General features: G+C 47.9%; 1 protein-coding gene and 2 long non-coding RNA genes across 8 annotated transcripts in view; 2 read left to right on the forward strand and 1 right to left on the reverse strand.

Moving 5' to 3' along the window:
* Window positions 1-17,289, forward strand: part of LOC121011168 (uncharacterized) — a 192,966-nt gene that overhangs the window by 129,978 nt on the left and 45,699 nt on the right. For 2 of the 4 annotated variants that reach the window (XR_005781520.1, XR_005781522.1), the window contains exons 1-2: window positions 14,179-14,345; window positions 14,748-14,860. This is a non-coding gene — a long non-coding RNA (uncharacterized LOC121011168). Of the gene's footprint in view, window positions 1-14,178; window positions 14,346-14,747; window positions 14,861-17,289 lie in introns of those variants that run through there. The other 2 variants (XR_005781524.1, XR_005781523.1) reach the window with 1 other exon arrangement.
* Window positions 383-1,158, forward strand: LOC121011186 (uncharacterized). Its single transcript, XR_005781529.1, has 2 exons — window positions 383-614; window positions 942-1,158. It is a non-coding gene; the product is annotated as an uncharacterized LOC121011186 (long non-coding RNA).
* On the reverse strand, window positions 6,681-14,047 carry BOD1 (biorientation of chromosomes in cell division 1). 3 transcript variants are annotated; one of them, XR_005781517.1, is made up of 4 exons: window positions 13,525-13,898; window positions 9,807-9,931; window positions 8,395-8,663; window positions 6,681-7,447 (listed from the first exon to the last, which is right to left on the reverse strand). XR_005781517.1 is itself a non-coding variant. In XM_040445272.1 (4 exons), exons 1-3 carry the CDS (start codon window positions 13,759-13,761, stop codon window positions 8,468-8,470), a joined length of 558 nt encoding a protein of 185 aa, XP_040301206.1. In that variant the 5' UTR covers window positions 13,762-13,898; the 3' UTR covers window positions 6,681-7,447; window position 8,467. The 3 variants fall into 3 exon arrangements, 2 of the variants coding, with proteins under 2 accessions (XP_040301206.1, XP_040301217.1); XM_040445272.1 differs by having other exon boundaries at window positions 8,467-8,663; XM_040445283.1 differs by lacking the exons at window positions 6,681-7,447; window positions 8,395-8,663 and having other exon boundaries at window positions 9,821-9,931; window positions 13,446-14,047.

A 17,289-nucleotide genomic window follows, 5' to 3' on the forward strand; every position in this document is an offset into this window, starting at 1 on the left:
CCCCCCCCCCCCCCCCCCCCCCCCCCCCCCCCCCCCTCCCCCCACGCGGGCGCGCGGCCCCCCCCCGGGGGGGGCCGGGGCCGGCGCCGGAGTCCGGGGAGGAATGTGGAGTTGGTGGGGACAGAGTTTCAGCTTGGGAAGATGCACAATTTCTGGAGATGGATGGCGGTGGTGGTTGTGGAACAATGTGAATGAACCTGATCTTACTGAACGGGACACTTAAAGATGGTTCAGATGGTAAATTTTATGTCATGTGTATTTTCCTGCAACACAAATGGGGAAAGCAGCTGGGTTTTGGAAGTGAACAGAGCAGGGTTGGACTCTCACCTCTGACACTGGTCGCTGGATGACCTCGGGTGACCTCGGGGGTGGCTGTTAGTGGCCTGCATGTGGCAAGCGCTCAGAACAGGCTACCTCCTCTTAACTGGTCATTGCGTGTCTTTGACTCTAACCGCAAGGTGGCTGGTTGGATTTTGCCCATCGCCTCCACCCCCAGGCCCATACGTACAACCTGCCGGCCACTCGGAGCTCCTAAGCCTGCCACCAGTCTTCTCTCCAGGAACCTCTCCTGGGGACAGTTAGAGGGGCGGAGCGTGTCCCAGCCAAAGACACAGGTAGGACCTTACGTGCTTGTGTATGCACCTGCCGTCTCTGGAGGGGAAGTATGGACCTGGGAGGGACACGGGTGGGGAGCTTCTCCCTGTGAAACCCGTTCATGCCCCTGGAATGTCTTCCCACAGGCTGCGTCTATGTAAATCACATAAATAAATACACAAGTCCGTCATTACCGAAGAGGGGCCCCGTTCCCTCCTCCCTTTCCCTCGTCCCTCTCCTCAAGGCACTGCCGTCTTACATTAGCCCCTAGCTCTCCAGCCAAAACTGCTGCGGCCCTTGTTGAGGAATTCGGTGGATGTCTCCCTCTTTCTCCCTCTTCCTGTCAGCTCCGTGGCACTTTGAAACACCACTTTCCTCGGCTTCCGGAAAACCAGCGAAATCTATTCACGATGGGGAAGGGCCGTGCCTTTGCAGCCACCGTTGGAACTCCTATGGCAAAGGGCACTGCCTGGCATGCTTGTACGTGCTCAAAAAAAAAAAAAAAAATTTTTTTTTTTTTTTGAATGAACACACCGTTAAACCAACAAAATAAAAAATATATAACAACGAGCCTCAGTGCAAAAGTAAGCTCAGGCCTAATGGCACTGACACACTCCCCAAATCATGCAGGTGTGCAAATGGCCAGAAATAAAGGCAAAGGCCATCAGTTTTTAAATAAAGTAGTCCTGGGTGCGGGATTATGTTATTGTTTTGCAGAACGTTACCAACAGAGAAACCAGGTACGTGTCGATGTTCATGCAGGCTCTCTTCAGTATTGTCGCAACTCCGTGGGAACGAAACGAAATTATTCCAACATAAAGAGCTTAATTTAGGTAATGTAGTAAGGGCAAACCTGATCTGTCCGATGAAGACAAATCTGTCGATTTGTGCATCATCAATGAACAGAATGCATCAGATGTTACTGGCAGTTTGGTCAGGGCAGGGGTGCCTGGGTGACTCAGTCAGCTGAGCGTCCAGCTTTGGATTTTGGCTCAGATCATGATCTCGCGGTTTGTGGCTCGGAGCCTGCTTGGGATTCTGTCGCTCCCTTTCTCTCTGCCCCTCCCCTGCCTGCTTGCTCTCTCTTCCCTTCAAAATGAATAAATGAATTTAAAAAAAGGACAGAAGGCTGCAGGGGCAGATCATGTACCTAAAAGGGGAGAGATGGGAAAGGGGATTTTTAACGGCATCATGTGGTCGATGTTGCCTGTGTTTGGCAAGGTCTTACGAGAAGATGCGATCAGCCAAAAAACTTTCCAGCTTGTGAACAGACATTAGAAGTAAGAAGGACGGTCCAGGTATTTGAGGATTTGCAACGTTAGGTAAGCAAACTGATTCGGGGCCCTAAATGGCAAGAAGCAAATGTCGAGAACCCTTGTGTGACAAAGGCCTCCGTGCAGTGATCAGATGAAAAATGTGCTGCCGAGGCAAACTTTTCAGGTGGACACAACGGCTCAGGGAAAAAAGCGTTAAGGCTTTGGCTTTTGCACATAAGTCCCATAGCGTCAAAGTTCCAATCAAGAGAGAGGTATGAGGGTGAGGGAGCAAAGGAATAACAACGGACTTACGAGCCGAGTCTCACAAAAAAGTTGTGAATGGGGCTTCTGGCCCATGTCGCTGGTTGGAATCCGTTAGGTAAAACTCCTGCTGCGTTTATAAGATAGCCAATTCTGACCCAAACCCCCACGATCCCGAGGCTCCAAAAGTCTCAGCTCAGAACCGAAAACGACCTTGGGGCTCTAGTCTCCTAGGGCAGGATGGGGATTAAGAAAGCTGGGCAGCCTCTCAATTCAGATTCCCCAGTGTGGTGTTTGGGTGTGGCCAGAGGGGGCGATGGCAACGGCAGAATCTCACAGAGGGTGGCGCTAGAGGCCGCAGAGAACGGCAGGGCGGAGTGGGACCTACGAGGGACACCTGCCATGCCGCGTTTAAGTGGCCTTACAGCAGAACTGCTTCCCCTTTCCGGTTACTTCTCTGTTAAGGATTAGGTGGGGGTGTTAAGCAGATGACTTTTCTCTTTAGTTATGAGGTCTAATAGAGGAGGAGGTGCCTAACCACTCAGGTGGAGACATCCTGGGCCTTGAGCTGGATGTGGCTGGCCACTAGATGATACTTAGGGTCATCTCCCGTGGAACAGGATTAGTATCTCTGCGGGAAGAAGACACCATATTCACTGGTCGAGAGGGCACACGGAGGTAGCCTTCTAGGAACCCCCTCCCCCCCCCATTTGATTCTCCTCTCCTTCCGGGCACATGAGTGGTTTGTACCTCTCGGCGCCCCTGCAATTAGGTATGGCCACGTGCCTAGCTGTGGCCAGCGGGCTCTGAGTGAAAGGGAAGCGTATCGCCTGCAGGCCAAATTATTCATCCTTCATGCGAGACCCTCTGTTGTTCTCTTCCTTTCTTGTGCTCTTAAGGAAGAGGTCTAGGGTTAAGTCGATGGGCTAAAAGCTTGGAGCAGCCAGGATGCGAAAATTCACCTTGACCTTGCCCTGGAGGGTTGCCCGGACCACAGCCATTTTGTGTCAGTGAGAAATTTGTTGTGTTAGGCCTAATGAGTTTTTGCTGTCTCTTTGTTCAGCTACTGTAGCGGCAACAGGATCTGTCATCACTAATGCTGCCCCAGAGCCCAAATGGTAGAGTCGGGATTCAAATGTTGAGCCTTGCACCACCCGCACGTTATAGGAGTTCATAGGATTGTGGTGGGGATGGCCATCGTTAAGGCTTCGGCGGGTCTGAGTCTGACAAACTTCTCCCACGTGCCCACAGAATCACGTCTGTAGAGACTGAATGCTGCTCCCTTACGAGTGCTGGAGAAACTTGGCCACATTCAGCCATCCCTGTCATATCCAATCTATTGCTCCTGTAGAGAGGGGTGGAAAGGATTTTCTCTCTTCTCTTCCGGCACTTAGCTGAGACCCCTGTAATAGATTAACAAGAGAAAAACAAGTTTCTTAACATGTACACCTCATGTATCCATGGGGACACCCAGGGAAGAATAATCCCCTGAGGTGGCTTAGAATTCAGAATTAAATACCAGCTCAAGTGGGAAAGAAGAGGGAGAGGGGGGAAGTAAGCCTCTAAGGGGAGAGTAAATGATTTCTGGGAAAGAGAACGGACCTTTAGAGCAGATGGGAGGTGTGACAGTTTGTGATGAAGTTTGTCAGGGTGTGGGGTTGACTTTTAGTCTCTTCTCTCGTGGTAAGAGTCAGTCCTCCCTGGTGGATAAATTCCCGGGAGGGGATCTGTGTGGCAACTGTTGTTTCTTTTGGGGGTATCGGTCTTTAGACAGATAATGGGAGTTCAGTGACAGCCTCTCCCTGTATTTGCTGTTTTCCAAGTGCCCCTGCAGCACCAAGCAATCCATATATCAAAAAGCAGCAGACTTGGGGGTAGCATGTCCTGCGTGGCATATTCTGCTACCCTCTGATCTCTCGTTTACAAAGTCTTAAGTTTCATACATTGATTAGGCCACACCGACAAGCCCTCTTCTGTTTTCGGCCCCGGAGAAACGGCTACTCAGGGTGAGTCTGAGGGGCTTCCGGGAATACCGTGTGCTGGTTTTACCCTGAGCCCACATCTGTGTGCAGTGTTCTGTGACCTTCGCTCGTCCTTGGATGGTTCAATCTGGACACCCTGAGGGAGATGTTAGAGGGGGGGACTTCAGGCTCCATTCCAAGCCAGAGAATTCTAGAACTGCCCTCAGGTAGCTGAAAACTTAGTCTCCATGAAAATCGGTCTAGAAGATCTGGCCCTCTAGCTGGAGATGTTTTGAATCATCTTACAGGACGATGATACTCTAGGGCAAGTATCTCCAATATCCTCAGGGGCCAGCAGGGTGCTGCAGATGAGAGAACCAGCCAGTGACATCCGCATGTCCCACACGTTGTCTCAAGTGGAGAGTTGCTACAGAGTTCTGGCAGATTGTTAGCCCGTGGGAATAGAAATGTGTTGTCACATCTTGACATTTTTCATTAGGATCCAGAAATGGAGCTCTATCTGGAAACCTCCCCATTTAAAAATGTTGGTAATTAATTAAAAACAACACAATAGACAATAGTCACAACTCCATGGCCTATAGAACATGGTTAGAGGGCGTTCGGTCGTTCAGCAAACCCTGCCCTGTGATGGACATTTGAGCGAGGGGAACAGACTGGCTAGAGCTATAAGGGTACGTGTTGAGAGGTACCAAGCGGTCAAGTTGACTTGATTTTGGCCCTGTATTTGGAATGAAGGGTGGACCCCAAAGGACTGACAAGTTTGAACTTAGGTAATAAGGAGGCAGACTAGCAAGGGGGTGGTGAGGAGGGAAACGTGAGCTTTGAATTCAGAGACTTGGGTTCAAGCCTTGCTCCCCCACTTAGCAGGTGTACGAGTAAGTTGCTTCACCTGAGTCTAGGTTTCCTATCCCTGAAATGGAGAATAAATCCTAACAGGGTCATGAGAATTAAACTACATTTATACATAAGAAAATGTCTGCCACCTGGTAGGGGCCTAGTTTGTCCACTTCCTTTCAAAGGCTTGAGAGAGAGGAAGAGATTTGATAACAGCAGTGTTTCTGGAAGGATGGCCACATGGTTGTGTGGGCACTGGAGACAGAACGACCGGCTAGGTGTCAGGCAGTGTGACCAATTTGAGAGGACAGGTAATCACATCCATGTGGCCTTGGAGCCAAGCCCATCCCTGGTGACAAGACCGTAAAAGTTGACCTCCTGGCTCCTCCACGGGTAAGGTGATAGACAGGGTGCAGTACATAATGCCAAGGAAAGCTTGGCTGCACCACCTGTCCTGTCTGCTTCCCACCCTATCCTCGGCATCCTTAGGGCAGCTGAGAGAGGCAGGGCCCGGCCCCATCAGTGCTGATCCAGGGCCTCGGGCACAGGCAGGCCTTGACCTCTGCTGGGTCCCACAGGCAACTCTCCTCTATCTTTCATAGCCGGGGAGTCTTCTGCAGAGTTCTCAACAGTGTTCTGAGCTGCTTAGCAAACTCATCTTCAGAAGACACTTGTTTTGAAAGCTTAGGTTTACGTTTCCAAGTCAAAATGCCCCAAAGCACGGTCCTTGCGAAGAACTAACAGAATTAAAAAAAAAAAAAAAAAAAAAAATCAATATGAGACTCGCCCCTCAGGAGCCGTTAGAAGAGACAGGTTTACCCACTAATTAGAACTAAACCGTCATTGCCAGTCAACATCACCAGCTTTCCAAAAGTTTCTTCAGGTGAAAATGATTTTTCCTGTGCATCAGAATCACCTGGAGGGCTTGTGGGCCCCCCTCCCCGCCCCTCCCCAAGTCTGTGAATCAGGTCTGGGGTGGGGACTGCATTTCTAACACTTTCTGGGGTGATGCTGAGGCTCCTGGTCAGGGACGCTGTGTTCAGCGCCACTTCTGTGACGGATCTGCTTGTATGTATTTAGTTCACAGAGCTGGCGAGTGATCCAGAGTGCATGGGATCCTATTTCCCTCATGAGTAAACAGAAGCTAAGGTTAAGTGGCAGAAATAGGGTCAAACAATGCCTACAAATCTAAAAGCCACAAACTTCACTGCAAGCCAAGAAATGGAAAAGGTGGAGGCGGTTCATTTTTAACAGGGAACCAGCTAAAGGCTTTAAAGTTTACTAGATGGACACTAACCAGTGATAGAACCACGACTCTCTTAAGTTTTCTTGGATATTATCCAAGGCTTGCAGTACCAAGTGTTTGCCAAGGGCCAGCAGCACGAGCATCACCTAGAATGTGAGAAACAGGCACAGGCCCCACCCCAGAACTTCTGGGTCAGAATATGCGATCTTTCCAAGATCCCCGGATGCTGCTGCTGCAAACTCAGGTTAGAGGAACATGGACAGAACGTTCTGCCCTCACCTAACGACAGGCCTCAGTAATGGTCCAGGGGAGGAGAGGGACTGTCTGCCCAAATCTAGTGTTACCTACTAGCTTCAGGGGGTGGGCAGCTCTAAGTTACGTTCACCAATCTTCCCCCCACCCTCCACCACCAGACTAATCATGTGTGGGCATGGGCACAGCATGCAACGGAGGACAAAGGTTGTCCTTCACAGGCCTGGAGGCTACCATTCAGTTGAGGCTTCGGAGTAAGAGTATCAAATGATTTTATTACAAAACTTAAGCCATTCATTGATCATTCAACTTTTCTAAAAAACATAAACATGAGAATAAAATAAACACACCCAAGACTCACTAGCCTTTGCAGGATAGGAAAAAGCCCTGGACAGAGAGCCTGCAAATGTTTTTCCTTTTACCTGATGTCCGTACTTCCTCACACATTCTAGGGTCCCGTGTTTTGTCACCTTATGAGGAAAGGAAACCGAAGCTACAAGATTCATGTACAAGAGGGTCACGACAACTTTAGAGCTATTTGATGCTAATGCTTACATGTTCTAGTTGACAAATAAGCACTGTCTAACACCTACTCCATGCTAACCTTTACTGTCATTCTTTGAAATTGCATTTTGGGACTGGTTATCTTCATTCTCTGTAGCTCCAGCCCCTCTAGGATCCCAAACACAAACCCTAAAATCCACACGCAGTCTCCAAGTTCAAGTATAAAGGTTTGTTTCAGGACAACCCCAGGCTGACGTAGTGTTTCTTTATAACTCTGTAGTGTCTTCTGGATGCCATCCCCTTCGACAGGCTGACCGGACAGCAGCACAATGAGGGGGCACACAAGGTCAACTTTGCTACTGCCTGTTCAATCTGCATGCTACCCCACAGTCAAGGCTGAATGCTGAAATCAGTGACGACCTCGGCCTGTCTTCATTCTGAAGGTGTACTCCTTAAGTAACCGAATCCATTTCTTCACAGTTAATTTAATGGAGCTTCCAAAAAGTGTCAGACATACTCTAAAAAGAAAAGAGAATCGGATCAAAATGCCTCTTGATGAGACTACATTTATGTTCCTAAAGAAATTTACAACTAAACTAGGAAGACTGGAAATGAATGTTTTGCGTTCCGTAACGGAATTGAGGTGTTCTCCCAATACCGGCACAAATAGACAACCTCCCTTTCTTGAGTCAGTGCCCTACACGAGCGTCCCGCTCTTGCTTTGTTCACTCACTGATGCTTTCCTATCAAAAATGACAGACATCTTCATGAACCTTGAAAAGAGCACACCAAAGTGGAATGAGGGTAAAGGGCACACCCCAATGGTAACTAACAACGGCTGAGGATCTGCTGCTTACTTGCTGTCACTGCTCATATTCACTAATGGCTCAAAGCCTGTAAAAAGCATTGTTTTGTGCATCTGCAGCTGACTTTTAAGATTAAAGTAAATCCCAAGTGTAATAAAAAGAGGTGTGCATAACAGAAGTGTCCCATGGTAACGGATAGTGGTAAACTCAAATCTCTAAATACAAGGAAATCCAGCAGGGCTAAAAGTGGACTGTGCGCACCATTTAGGATGCCATTTTAGAACGCATTGTTCGATTGTATATTCCAATTGCAAACCCAAGTTTAACTCATGTCCAGGGGTGAGACTCATTTACACATGATCTTAGCCAAAAGGCCGAGAAGCGATTGGAGTGAGGCCCATTTAATCATTTTGAGAAAAACAGGACTTTCATTTGAATTTCTCTTGTGCACAACAATCATCCCGGTTGGTTTCTACTGAAGTATCTATTCACAGCCTACATGTTTAGCTCTGGTGGCCCACAACTTCATACTCGCTAACACAAGAGGACACTACTAATTCGTTCTCAGTAACAAACGACTCCTAAACAGCAGCGGAAGTCTATCTGCACTAAATGCTTTTCTGAAGGTATAAAGAAGATGATCCCCAATGGTGGCTTACCCCTTTTCTATCCATTTTATATATTTACAAGCCAGAGATGAAGGCTCCTGGACAAAAGACAGGATACCGGACCTTAGGAAGCATCCTGGGATGGAGCTGGGGGGTCCTGGCTCTCAGGCTCTGGAGGGGGCGCTGGCACAGCTTCTTTTTTCTTGGCCGCCAGGAACTCATGAATTGCTCTTTCTATCTGTGGTCTGAAGATGTGGTTTAGTTTGGGATCCACCACTTGAGAAATGATTCTGTCCACTCCAGCTTCCAACATCCCTGACCTTGCGGAGACAAAGAGATCATTCTCTGAAGGTCCACGCACCCTTTCCCCAGCCTCCCCTCGTGTTTGCACCGTGCGTACCTGACCTGTACCTGTAGTACGATATCAAAACTGGGAAAATGACACGAAGACAATGCGACCTTATTCAGATTTCACAGGTGTGGCTGTACCCTGCACAGGTAGCTCTGTGCCATTTCAGCCACATGAGTAGCTTCAGGGAGCCACCACAACGAAGCTCTTACCTACGCCACCACAGCACCCCCTGTGCCAGCTAGCCCCTGCAAGTCACACTCACCTCCTCCCCGTCCACCCCCAAGCCCTTGGCAACTACTGATCTCCTGTCCATCACTGTAATTGTTCATTTATCAGAGTTACATATGTGGAATCGGCGCCATGCATCTGTTTGTTACTGGCTTTTCTCACTCGGCATAATTTCCTGCTGTTTCTAAAGAGGTGGGCTTCATAAGCTTTTAGATATTCCAGGAGAGTTCAGTGGACGAAGACCTGAACACAAGTGTTAGTATTAAGAACAAGAAAAGGGGAGGAGATTAGAAGAAGCTTATCTTAGGACACCAGATTCCAGGACCCACCTCCACTTTTATGCCCAGTGACACTACGAAGTCACTTGGATGACCTAGCACTTTATTAACTGAAGTTCAGTTTGTTTGAAGGACACGCTTTAATAGGACTCTATGCCTTCCTAAAAGCTGCCATCACACTTTAGAGGAGCCATGTGGACTCAAAGACTTTGTAGAACTCCCCTTCACTTGGGAGACCAAAGATCCAGCTCCTCCTGCCCAAGATCCGAATGCCGATCCTTGGTGTAAAACTCCCATGTATGTGCCAACTACACTGAAAACTCCGAGCGGCAGCGAATATGTTTTGCAACCTGGAATATATTTCGGAGCACCCAGGAAAGTTTACACAGGAGGCCTATGGAGGTTGGATAAACTAGCAAGAATGTCATTTGAGTGCTTTGCTCATTTGAACTTGAATAAAAGGGTGGACTGTTGCAACTCGTGTGTGCGGTTTGCTGGAAAGTGCCATCCACCTTGACCAAAAAAATGATTTGCATCAGCTTTCTGCTTTCCTGCATATCATACCGGTGATTACTGCCTTTTCACTCCTAATTCCAGTTACTTACTGAACCACACTCTGCCTCAGACCATTTCGCAACTGGTTTTTGTTCATTGTAGGATTCCATTCCTGCTTGTCCAGATGTGTTGACACAAAATTATCCACTTTCTGCCTCAGGTTTTGGTAAGCTGGCTAAAACATTAAAAAGAAGACGCAAGGTAAGAAGTTATATGCACCAAAGTTTTAGAAATCAGTCACTCAAGAATACTGCTTTCCACAGAAACGTAGAATTTTCAAGTCCTTGAAGACACTTCTATGACTATGAAGATCACTGTGCAGCACAGTAGAGTGGGAATTAATGCCCAACACAAGTGCTTACTTTATGGTGGCCAGGCACAAGGCCAGATGCTTTATCATCCCATTTACTTTTCAAGTAACTGTACAGGGAGATTTTATTAGCTCTCTCCTGCCCCCATTTTAGAGATTAGAAACTTACACTTAGAAAAAGTAAACAGCTTGCCCACTTAGCTAAAATGTGGCACAAGGCAAGGGCAGACCCAGTCTGTTTCTGAATCAAAGGAACCGAGTTCCAGCCTGGCACCATCACTAACTAGCTGTCTGACTTTCAACAAGTCACCAATCTTTAAGTCTCAGTTATTTCCATTTGTAAAACTGAAATGCTGCTGCCCTGCTTACCTCGCAGAGTATCCTTAGCAACAATGAAGGGGTCAGGAAAGCCCTCTGCATAAAATGAAGGGTCACCAAAACCTCAGCACAATGAGAATGCAGATGCAAGTCAGAGTCTACGGAACACTGGGAAAGGCTGAAGGGAAGCATGGCTGAGGTCCGAACATGGAGCTTGAGACACTTACTGGTCTTAAATGTTCTCGACACAGCGAGGGTCAGAACAAAATGAGAAGGAACTTGGTGAACACAAGGAACATATGTTCTCAGCCTCTGAGACCTTCTGGTATGATCAGCTACTCTTCTTTAAACCAGGTATGATAGATACAGTGTGCACTGCTGTTTAGTATCACCGCTGTCCCCTTCTGCCATGGGCAGAGGATGTTTACCTACCCCAATGATGCTGAGTTTTGGCAACGTCATACAGTCTGGTCATTGGAGTGCTAGGGACAAGTGACCTGAAATGTGGTTGTGTCTGGCTTGGTTCTTGTGCTCTGGTGACCCTCTATGAGGGCATGTCCTGGGATCTAAGATGAGTTCATGTGTAGCCGAGCTAAACCGAAGCCCAGCTGAAGACTACTTGGATGAGCTGAACTTTAGCTGACCTGCAGCCCTATCAACATAAGAATGAATGCCTGTCATAAATCACCGTGATTTGGTTTATTATGCAGTGTTACTGTATCCAAAGTTTGCTAGCAGTGGGGTAAGTGAAACCGACAAAAGAATGAGTAGGCTTCAGCCTACATGTGGACTCCCAAACACCCATGTACTGTCTACTCCTTCTTCCTCTCCTCACGAGGGTCGGGCAGAGGGTGCCACGTTCTCCTGGCCCAAGGGTGGTGCCTGACCCATGCTAAGACAATGCTGATGTTTCCTGGAATTTCTTTGAATAGGAACTGAGAATCCCTTTCTAGAGGAAGAAGACATAAGATGTAATCAAAATACTAGCAGCCAAATGGAGGACTCTGCTCTACGGTGACAGTAAAACAGTTATAAAGAGCAGAGATGAAGGCCCTCGTGGAGCATCCCTGGTTCCAAATGCATCCCTACTCTGCTGGCAGTTTGCGCCTTGGGTCCTTTCTTGGGTCAACAGATTCACCTCTTTGCTTAAAGGCACTAGAAACTTGAACTACGCATCCTGTTTTACTTTCTACTATTCAAAATAACTCATCTAGTTTGAAATGACAATTACTGTGTATTGAAAAAAAGACAAAGGACAGCAAACGTCACCACCAAACCTGAACAGATCTTGACACTACAGAATAATCCCTTCAGTTCTTGAAGGGAAAGGAAAGAATGCGCCTGCCATTACATTTTATTGTATTCATCTGTCCCTAGCTTGACTGATTCCCGTATCAATTCTATTTATTTATATTTTGGATGCACTACAAAGTAATCATCAGTATACTCCTGAATATTTCAGCAGTCTGGGAAGGGGCCTAAGGATATACGTTTCTAACAAGTTCTCAGGTGACGTTGATGCAGCTGATCCACCGGCCACACTGAGAACCTTGGGGCTAAAGCAACAGAGGACTCAACAGGTGCCTAAAAACACACTATCTTCCAGAATTAAAACCACCCTATAATTACCAGAAGGAGCATCTAAGGTGTTGGTGGGAAAGGCTCCAACTCTCCTTCCCCAACAGCTTTGTAATACTCTTATTTTCTTTTTTCCAGAGAGAGAGAGAGAGAGAGAGAGAGAGAGAGAGAGGGGGGGGGGGAGAGAGAGGGGAGAGAGGGGAGAGAGAGAGAGGGGAGGGAGAGAGGTGGGGGAGAGAGAGAGAGAGAGAGGTGGGGGGAGACAGAGCACGCTCGTGCATGGGGGTAGGTGGACAGAGAGGAGAGAGTGTCCCAAGAAGGCTCCGTGCCTTCAGCACAGAGCCAGACTCAGGGCTGGATCCATGAACTCTGAGATCAAGAGACCTGAGCCGAGATCAAGAGTTGGACACTTTACCAACTGAGCCACCCAGGTGTCCCTCTTTCTTTCTCTTTCTTTTTTTTTTTTCTTTTAAATAACTTGCATATTACATTGACTTAGCCACACAAAACTTAACAGAACACAGGAAACGTGAGTGGAGAACTTGTGATGGGAGAACACCCAGGGTCCTGGCAAAGGTAAAAGCTTAACTGGTATTATCTGAGACCTTTAAGTAAAATTAAGCACTAAATATTAAGCGCTTCTAACACCACTTACTCTCTATATTATCTGGTCTACGGGTCAGTTTTCTACCCTGGGGTACAAGCTTTGAGGACTGGTGGTGACTGACTTGTTCCTATACCCACACAGCCTACCATGCTGTAGGCCAATAAACGTTCAGTGAATAAATGGACTATGTCTTTCCCTATCTTTAAGTTGTAATTTTAAGTTCACAATCTTCCTGTTAGGTAGGCAGGTTTTCTCAAAGAGAAATCACTTCCTTCGAGGAGCTGTCCAGTAACAGAGCCTCCTAAACCTACCACCATGGTCTTGCTAGAGAAGCTTCTGAAAAGGGAGAAAACGAACATTCCAGCACCTACTATACGTCTGACACAACCCACGTGACCTCACTGAATCCCCACGACTTTGGCAAATAACATGTAATAGCACTTTACTAGGTTGACCTATGGCATTAGGATCTAAGAGAGGCACCAAATCCCCTTCAATCCACCACAAGGATGCCGGTTCTGCACCAACGTACCTAATCCAAGCCTGCAAATTGCTGACCTGGAGAGAAGGAAGAAACAAATAGCTACAGCGTTCTGGTGACTGTGCATTCAAACCGTTCTTGCTTACTCACCTGGCTTTCTCCAACATTAACACACAGAGGTTTGTTACTGAGGGGCTCAAAGAAGTCTCACCTTGGGAAAGATCGGATCTAGGCTCTGAAACCAGAACCGAATCCCCAAGTCCGGAGAAACGACCGGACTGCACACAGCTGAGGGCGATGGGGCTGGGAGCCCAACCCACGTGTGTACCACTCAGAAAGCCTCCTGTACTGCCCCAAGCGGTCTAGTGCCTCACTGCTGAGATTTTTAAAAATACCTTTTGTTAGAAAAGCCAAGCTGCAAGCTCGCCATCCTCACGCCCAGCCCGACCCCGTCGGCCAGGCGGCCTCGGCTACCTTGGTGTCCACGTCGGCCAGGCAGTCCCGGCGGAAGCTGTCAAACAAGCCCCGGCTCTTGAGCTGCTCCACGATGAGTGCGATGAGCTGCGGGTCCCCGGGAGGCAGCGAGGCGGGGTTGATGGGGCCGCCGCTCCCACCTGCCCCCGCCGCCCCTGTCGCTGCCCCCGCCGAGGCCTGGCCCGCTCCGCCGCCGCCCACCGAGCCCGTGCCGCCGCCGCCGCCGCCGTCTGCCATGGCTGCGCCCGGGGCCCACAGAGGAGACAGAACACAACTTCTCAGGGACGGAGGGCCTGAGTCGTGTAGAGGCGGCAGAAGCGCCCAAGGAGGCGGCGGAGGGGGAGGACAAAGGGGAGGCGGCGGGGGGAGAGGAAGAGGAGAGGAGGGAGAGGGCGGCGGCGGCGGCGGCGGGGGGAGCCGGCTCTGAGGCAGCGGAGGTGGTGGTAGAAGCGGGAGAAACGGCCCGCTCCATCCCGGGCGCTCTGCCGATGACGTCACCACTGGCCTTTGCATTGTGGGACGGGAAGTTTTCGGCAGTCACCTCCTCCTTTCTTATAGGCAGAGGTCTAGCCGACAGAAACTACAACTCCCGGCAGGCTCCGGCTGGCTTGGCGTCAGTTTTCGGGGCAGGATGGGAATTGTAGGCTCAGGCCCTCGTGATTGCCGCAACGTGCGCTGGCCTTCCTCGTCCAGTCGCTGCAGCGCTCGCCTTGAATCTGCAGGTGTCGGCAAATGCCCGATTATAAGAATCATCTGTGGGGCTGGTTAAAAGTATAAATTAACAGGCTTGTCCCTGAGATGTTCGGATTCAGTATTACTGGGTAAGGGTCTAGAAATCTGTGCCCTAACAGGCACACCCACGTCCTCCTCGAACAATAGGAGCCCGGGAAATTTGGGAAAAAACAGTAGACTAGTCAAATTTGTATTATGTGTGGATATTTTTTTATCCTTTCAGATTTTAATAGCAGTGCATATTTAGAAAATTGAAAAATAGCGGAACATTGTGACGAAGATAAAAGTTTCCCTGAATTTTTTCTTACGTGTGTGGGTTTCCTCCCAGTTATTAGACACTGTCCTAATAACGGTAGTAATAATAATAATAATAATAATAATAGTAAACTAATGTCGAGTAAATGGAATATGCCAGGAATGAAGCTAATGCACTTGGCACACACGGCTTGACAAGAAACTAAAACGCAGATACTGTTACTGCTGTTTTCCAGATACAGAAATGGAGACACAGAGAGTTTGTTGCCCTGATCGCGTAGCTATAGGCTGAAGACAAGGCTTTGAACTCAGGTGTTCCGAATCCAAATCTGGCAGTGTTTAACCTAAGGTATGCTTCCTCCTGAGATCTAGCTGGCATCACATACTAGGTAAGGCTTTTTATCCTGACTTGTTTTTAGCCGCAGCTCACCAGGAGAACCCCGCGGTTGCCCCCACCATAGTCTCCTTTCAGCCTTTTGCCTGTTATTAGCTCAACTCCTGCCCAGGACTGGGGCAATCGTGTGTGCCATTGTTATGTTCTCATCTTACGTAAGCAGTGTGGGGTGGGGGGATATAAATAATAAATTCTGCAATATCTGTGGCTACTGGGAAGAGGCGGAATAGAGAGATTTGGGATGCTCTCCGCACTAATGTTTCCTACTCAAGAGAGTTTAAATTAATCCTCAAGATAAGTATTCAGGTGCTAGTTTATATTCACCTTTAACATCAGGTCAGTCTTCCTCAATTAAATGCAAACTTTAATGTTAATGACATTCTCTTAATACTTCACCATCCTTGAGATTAGCTAATGCCTGTTCTTATTAACTGACCTCACACTTACTACCTTTAGCCCCAGGAGAAGCCCCGTTCAGGCTACCTGGGCCCCATGTTTATTCTCCTCCAACCAACTCTGATCACCTTGACCAGCCTTTTATCTATTTTTGGCACAGCACACCTGACTCGCTTTCCCCAGGGCACATTTCTGACCTTCAGACCTAATCTGGTTTTGGTCTCCCTCATATAGACTTTCAGAGCCTCATTTTTGTAGCAGTTATTATAATTAAAAGTGAATCGTTTATAGACTAATTAGCCATTTGTTTCCCCTACTAGAGTGTAAGCTTTAGAGCTGGGACCACGTCTTGTTCATCACTGTGTCTGCAGCCTGTAGCACAATACCTAGTTCAAAGTGAATGTGTAAGTTCCTGTCTGTTTCCTTAGTTTTAGGATAGGATCAGAGTGCGTGTGTTGTGTGTGTGTGTGTGTGTGTAGAGGGTGGGTATCGTTTAAGCCACAACATTCAGAAAAGAAGCATTGTAGCAGGACATGATGGATTAATCTGTTGATCTAATGGAAACGTGATCCTGGAGATTGGCAGTAGGTGGTTCACCCTTTGGCAATCTCACTGTGGGTTATGGGGACCTTGTGTCCCGGTGGGTGGAACTCTGAACCGTGGGAAGATGCTGCACCATATGTCTGCGACCTTGCCTCTGGAATTGATATAAATGGGGTGGGGTGAGGGTTTGAGGAGCCAAGGCGATCAAGACTTATTATTCATCCAGACTTGCAACCGGAAGCCACTGCTTACATCTAGAATGTGCTCATTCCGAGTCAAGGGATGTGTAGCACACAGTGGTCACTGGGGGGCGCCACTGCTCCGTTAATAATCCATCACCTTTAGAAATTCTATACAGATCATTGCTTTAATTTTGGCCCAGGTCGTCTTGTTTTCAGGTATCCTTTAGGAAAAAAAATAATTGTTGAAGCTCAGTTTTAAAACTGGTCTGAAACAGGTTTCCTGATCCCAGTGAATTTCACGGACTAGGTTCTGGAATATTTTATATCAAAGATTGCATACAAGAGTGGAAACTCCATTAAGTCTAAACTCAGGTCTCAAAACAGAAAGGGCAGGAGCTGGAAAGAATTGAGATCTATAGGTTCCCAAGGGAGATAGGAAAAAGCAGCCACGTGCATGCATGGGCTTTTTGCATCAGATGGCGCAGGATTGGAATTCCAACTGTCACTTTGGGCAGTGTGACTTTGGGAAAGCTGAATCACCTCTCCAAGCCTCCACTCCTCAGGACCTTGGAGAAGATTAAGCACCATTTTGGCAGTCCTTTTAGTATAATCCCTGGCCCTTAGCAAATGTTTAGTAACCTTCCAGTTGCAAATTTACCTTTGGGTTGGGGGGTTATTTGATTTACCTCTGTCTCCTCCCGCTGACCTCTAAATTCCATGAAGGGATTGTCCGTTTCACCTAGAACAGGGCCTGGTACATACAGGCTCTTGGAAGATGTATGATGGATGGACGGAAAAAATCATGAATGGGAAGTTTGCTCTTCTAAGTATAGAATAGACTAAATACATGACTAAATAGAGTAGGAGGCTGGGGCAGTGAGCCCCCAGGTTAGAAAGGTTGCCCTGGTAACCTTCCAACCATGTAATCCAAGATCCTGGTCCATAAGCAAGAGCATTCCAGAGCACTATGGCTAAATCCAGGACTGCATTTAGACACCGCAGCCACTTGGGGTAGATACGTTGTTGATTGTTATTCATGTTCATGGCGTGGCCCTTTTTCTCCTTGTTTCTGTGTCGTCATCCAGGGAGCCCTGCCAATTCTTAGGCTGGACAGCTGTTCATTTCCTAATTAACAGCATCCAGAGTTTCTCAAGATTGCCTGTCTGTAGTGTGTTGGCTGTATCTATACCATGTGATCTCAGCTGCTTTTTGTTTGTTTCTGTCTGATATTTTCCAGCATATCTAATGACAAAATGGATCCAA

The sequence above is a fragment of the Herpailurus yagouaroundi genome, unplaced genomic scaffold, assembly GCF_014898765.1.
Source record: "Herpailurus yagouaroundi ecotype Mexico unplaced genomic scaffold, PumYag 29, whole genome shotgun sequence".
Lineage (NCBI taxonomy): Eukaryota > Metazoa > Chordata > Mammalia > Carnivora > Felidae > Herpailurus > Herpailurus yagouaroundi.

Excerpts from the sequence above, each read along its gene's own strand:
- BOD1 (XM_040445272.1), bottom strand. The coding sequence starts at position 13,761 with ATGGCAGACGGCGGCGGCGGCGGCGGCACGGGCTCGGTGGGCGGCGGC. Across the intron at positions 9,932-13,524 it reads TGGCCGACGTGGACACCAAG|CCAGCTTACCAAAACCTGAG; the intron begins GTAGCCGAGGCC and ends TTAATGTTTTAG. Across the intron at positions 8,664-9,806 it reads CTGAGGCAGAGTGTGGTTCA|GTCAGGGATGTTGGAAGCTG; the intron begins GTAAGTAACTGG and ends TGTCTCCGCAAG.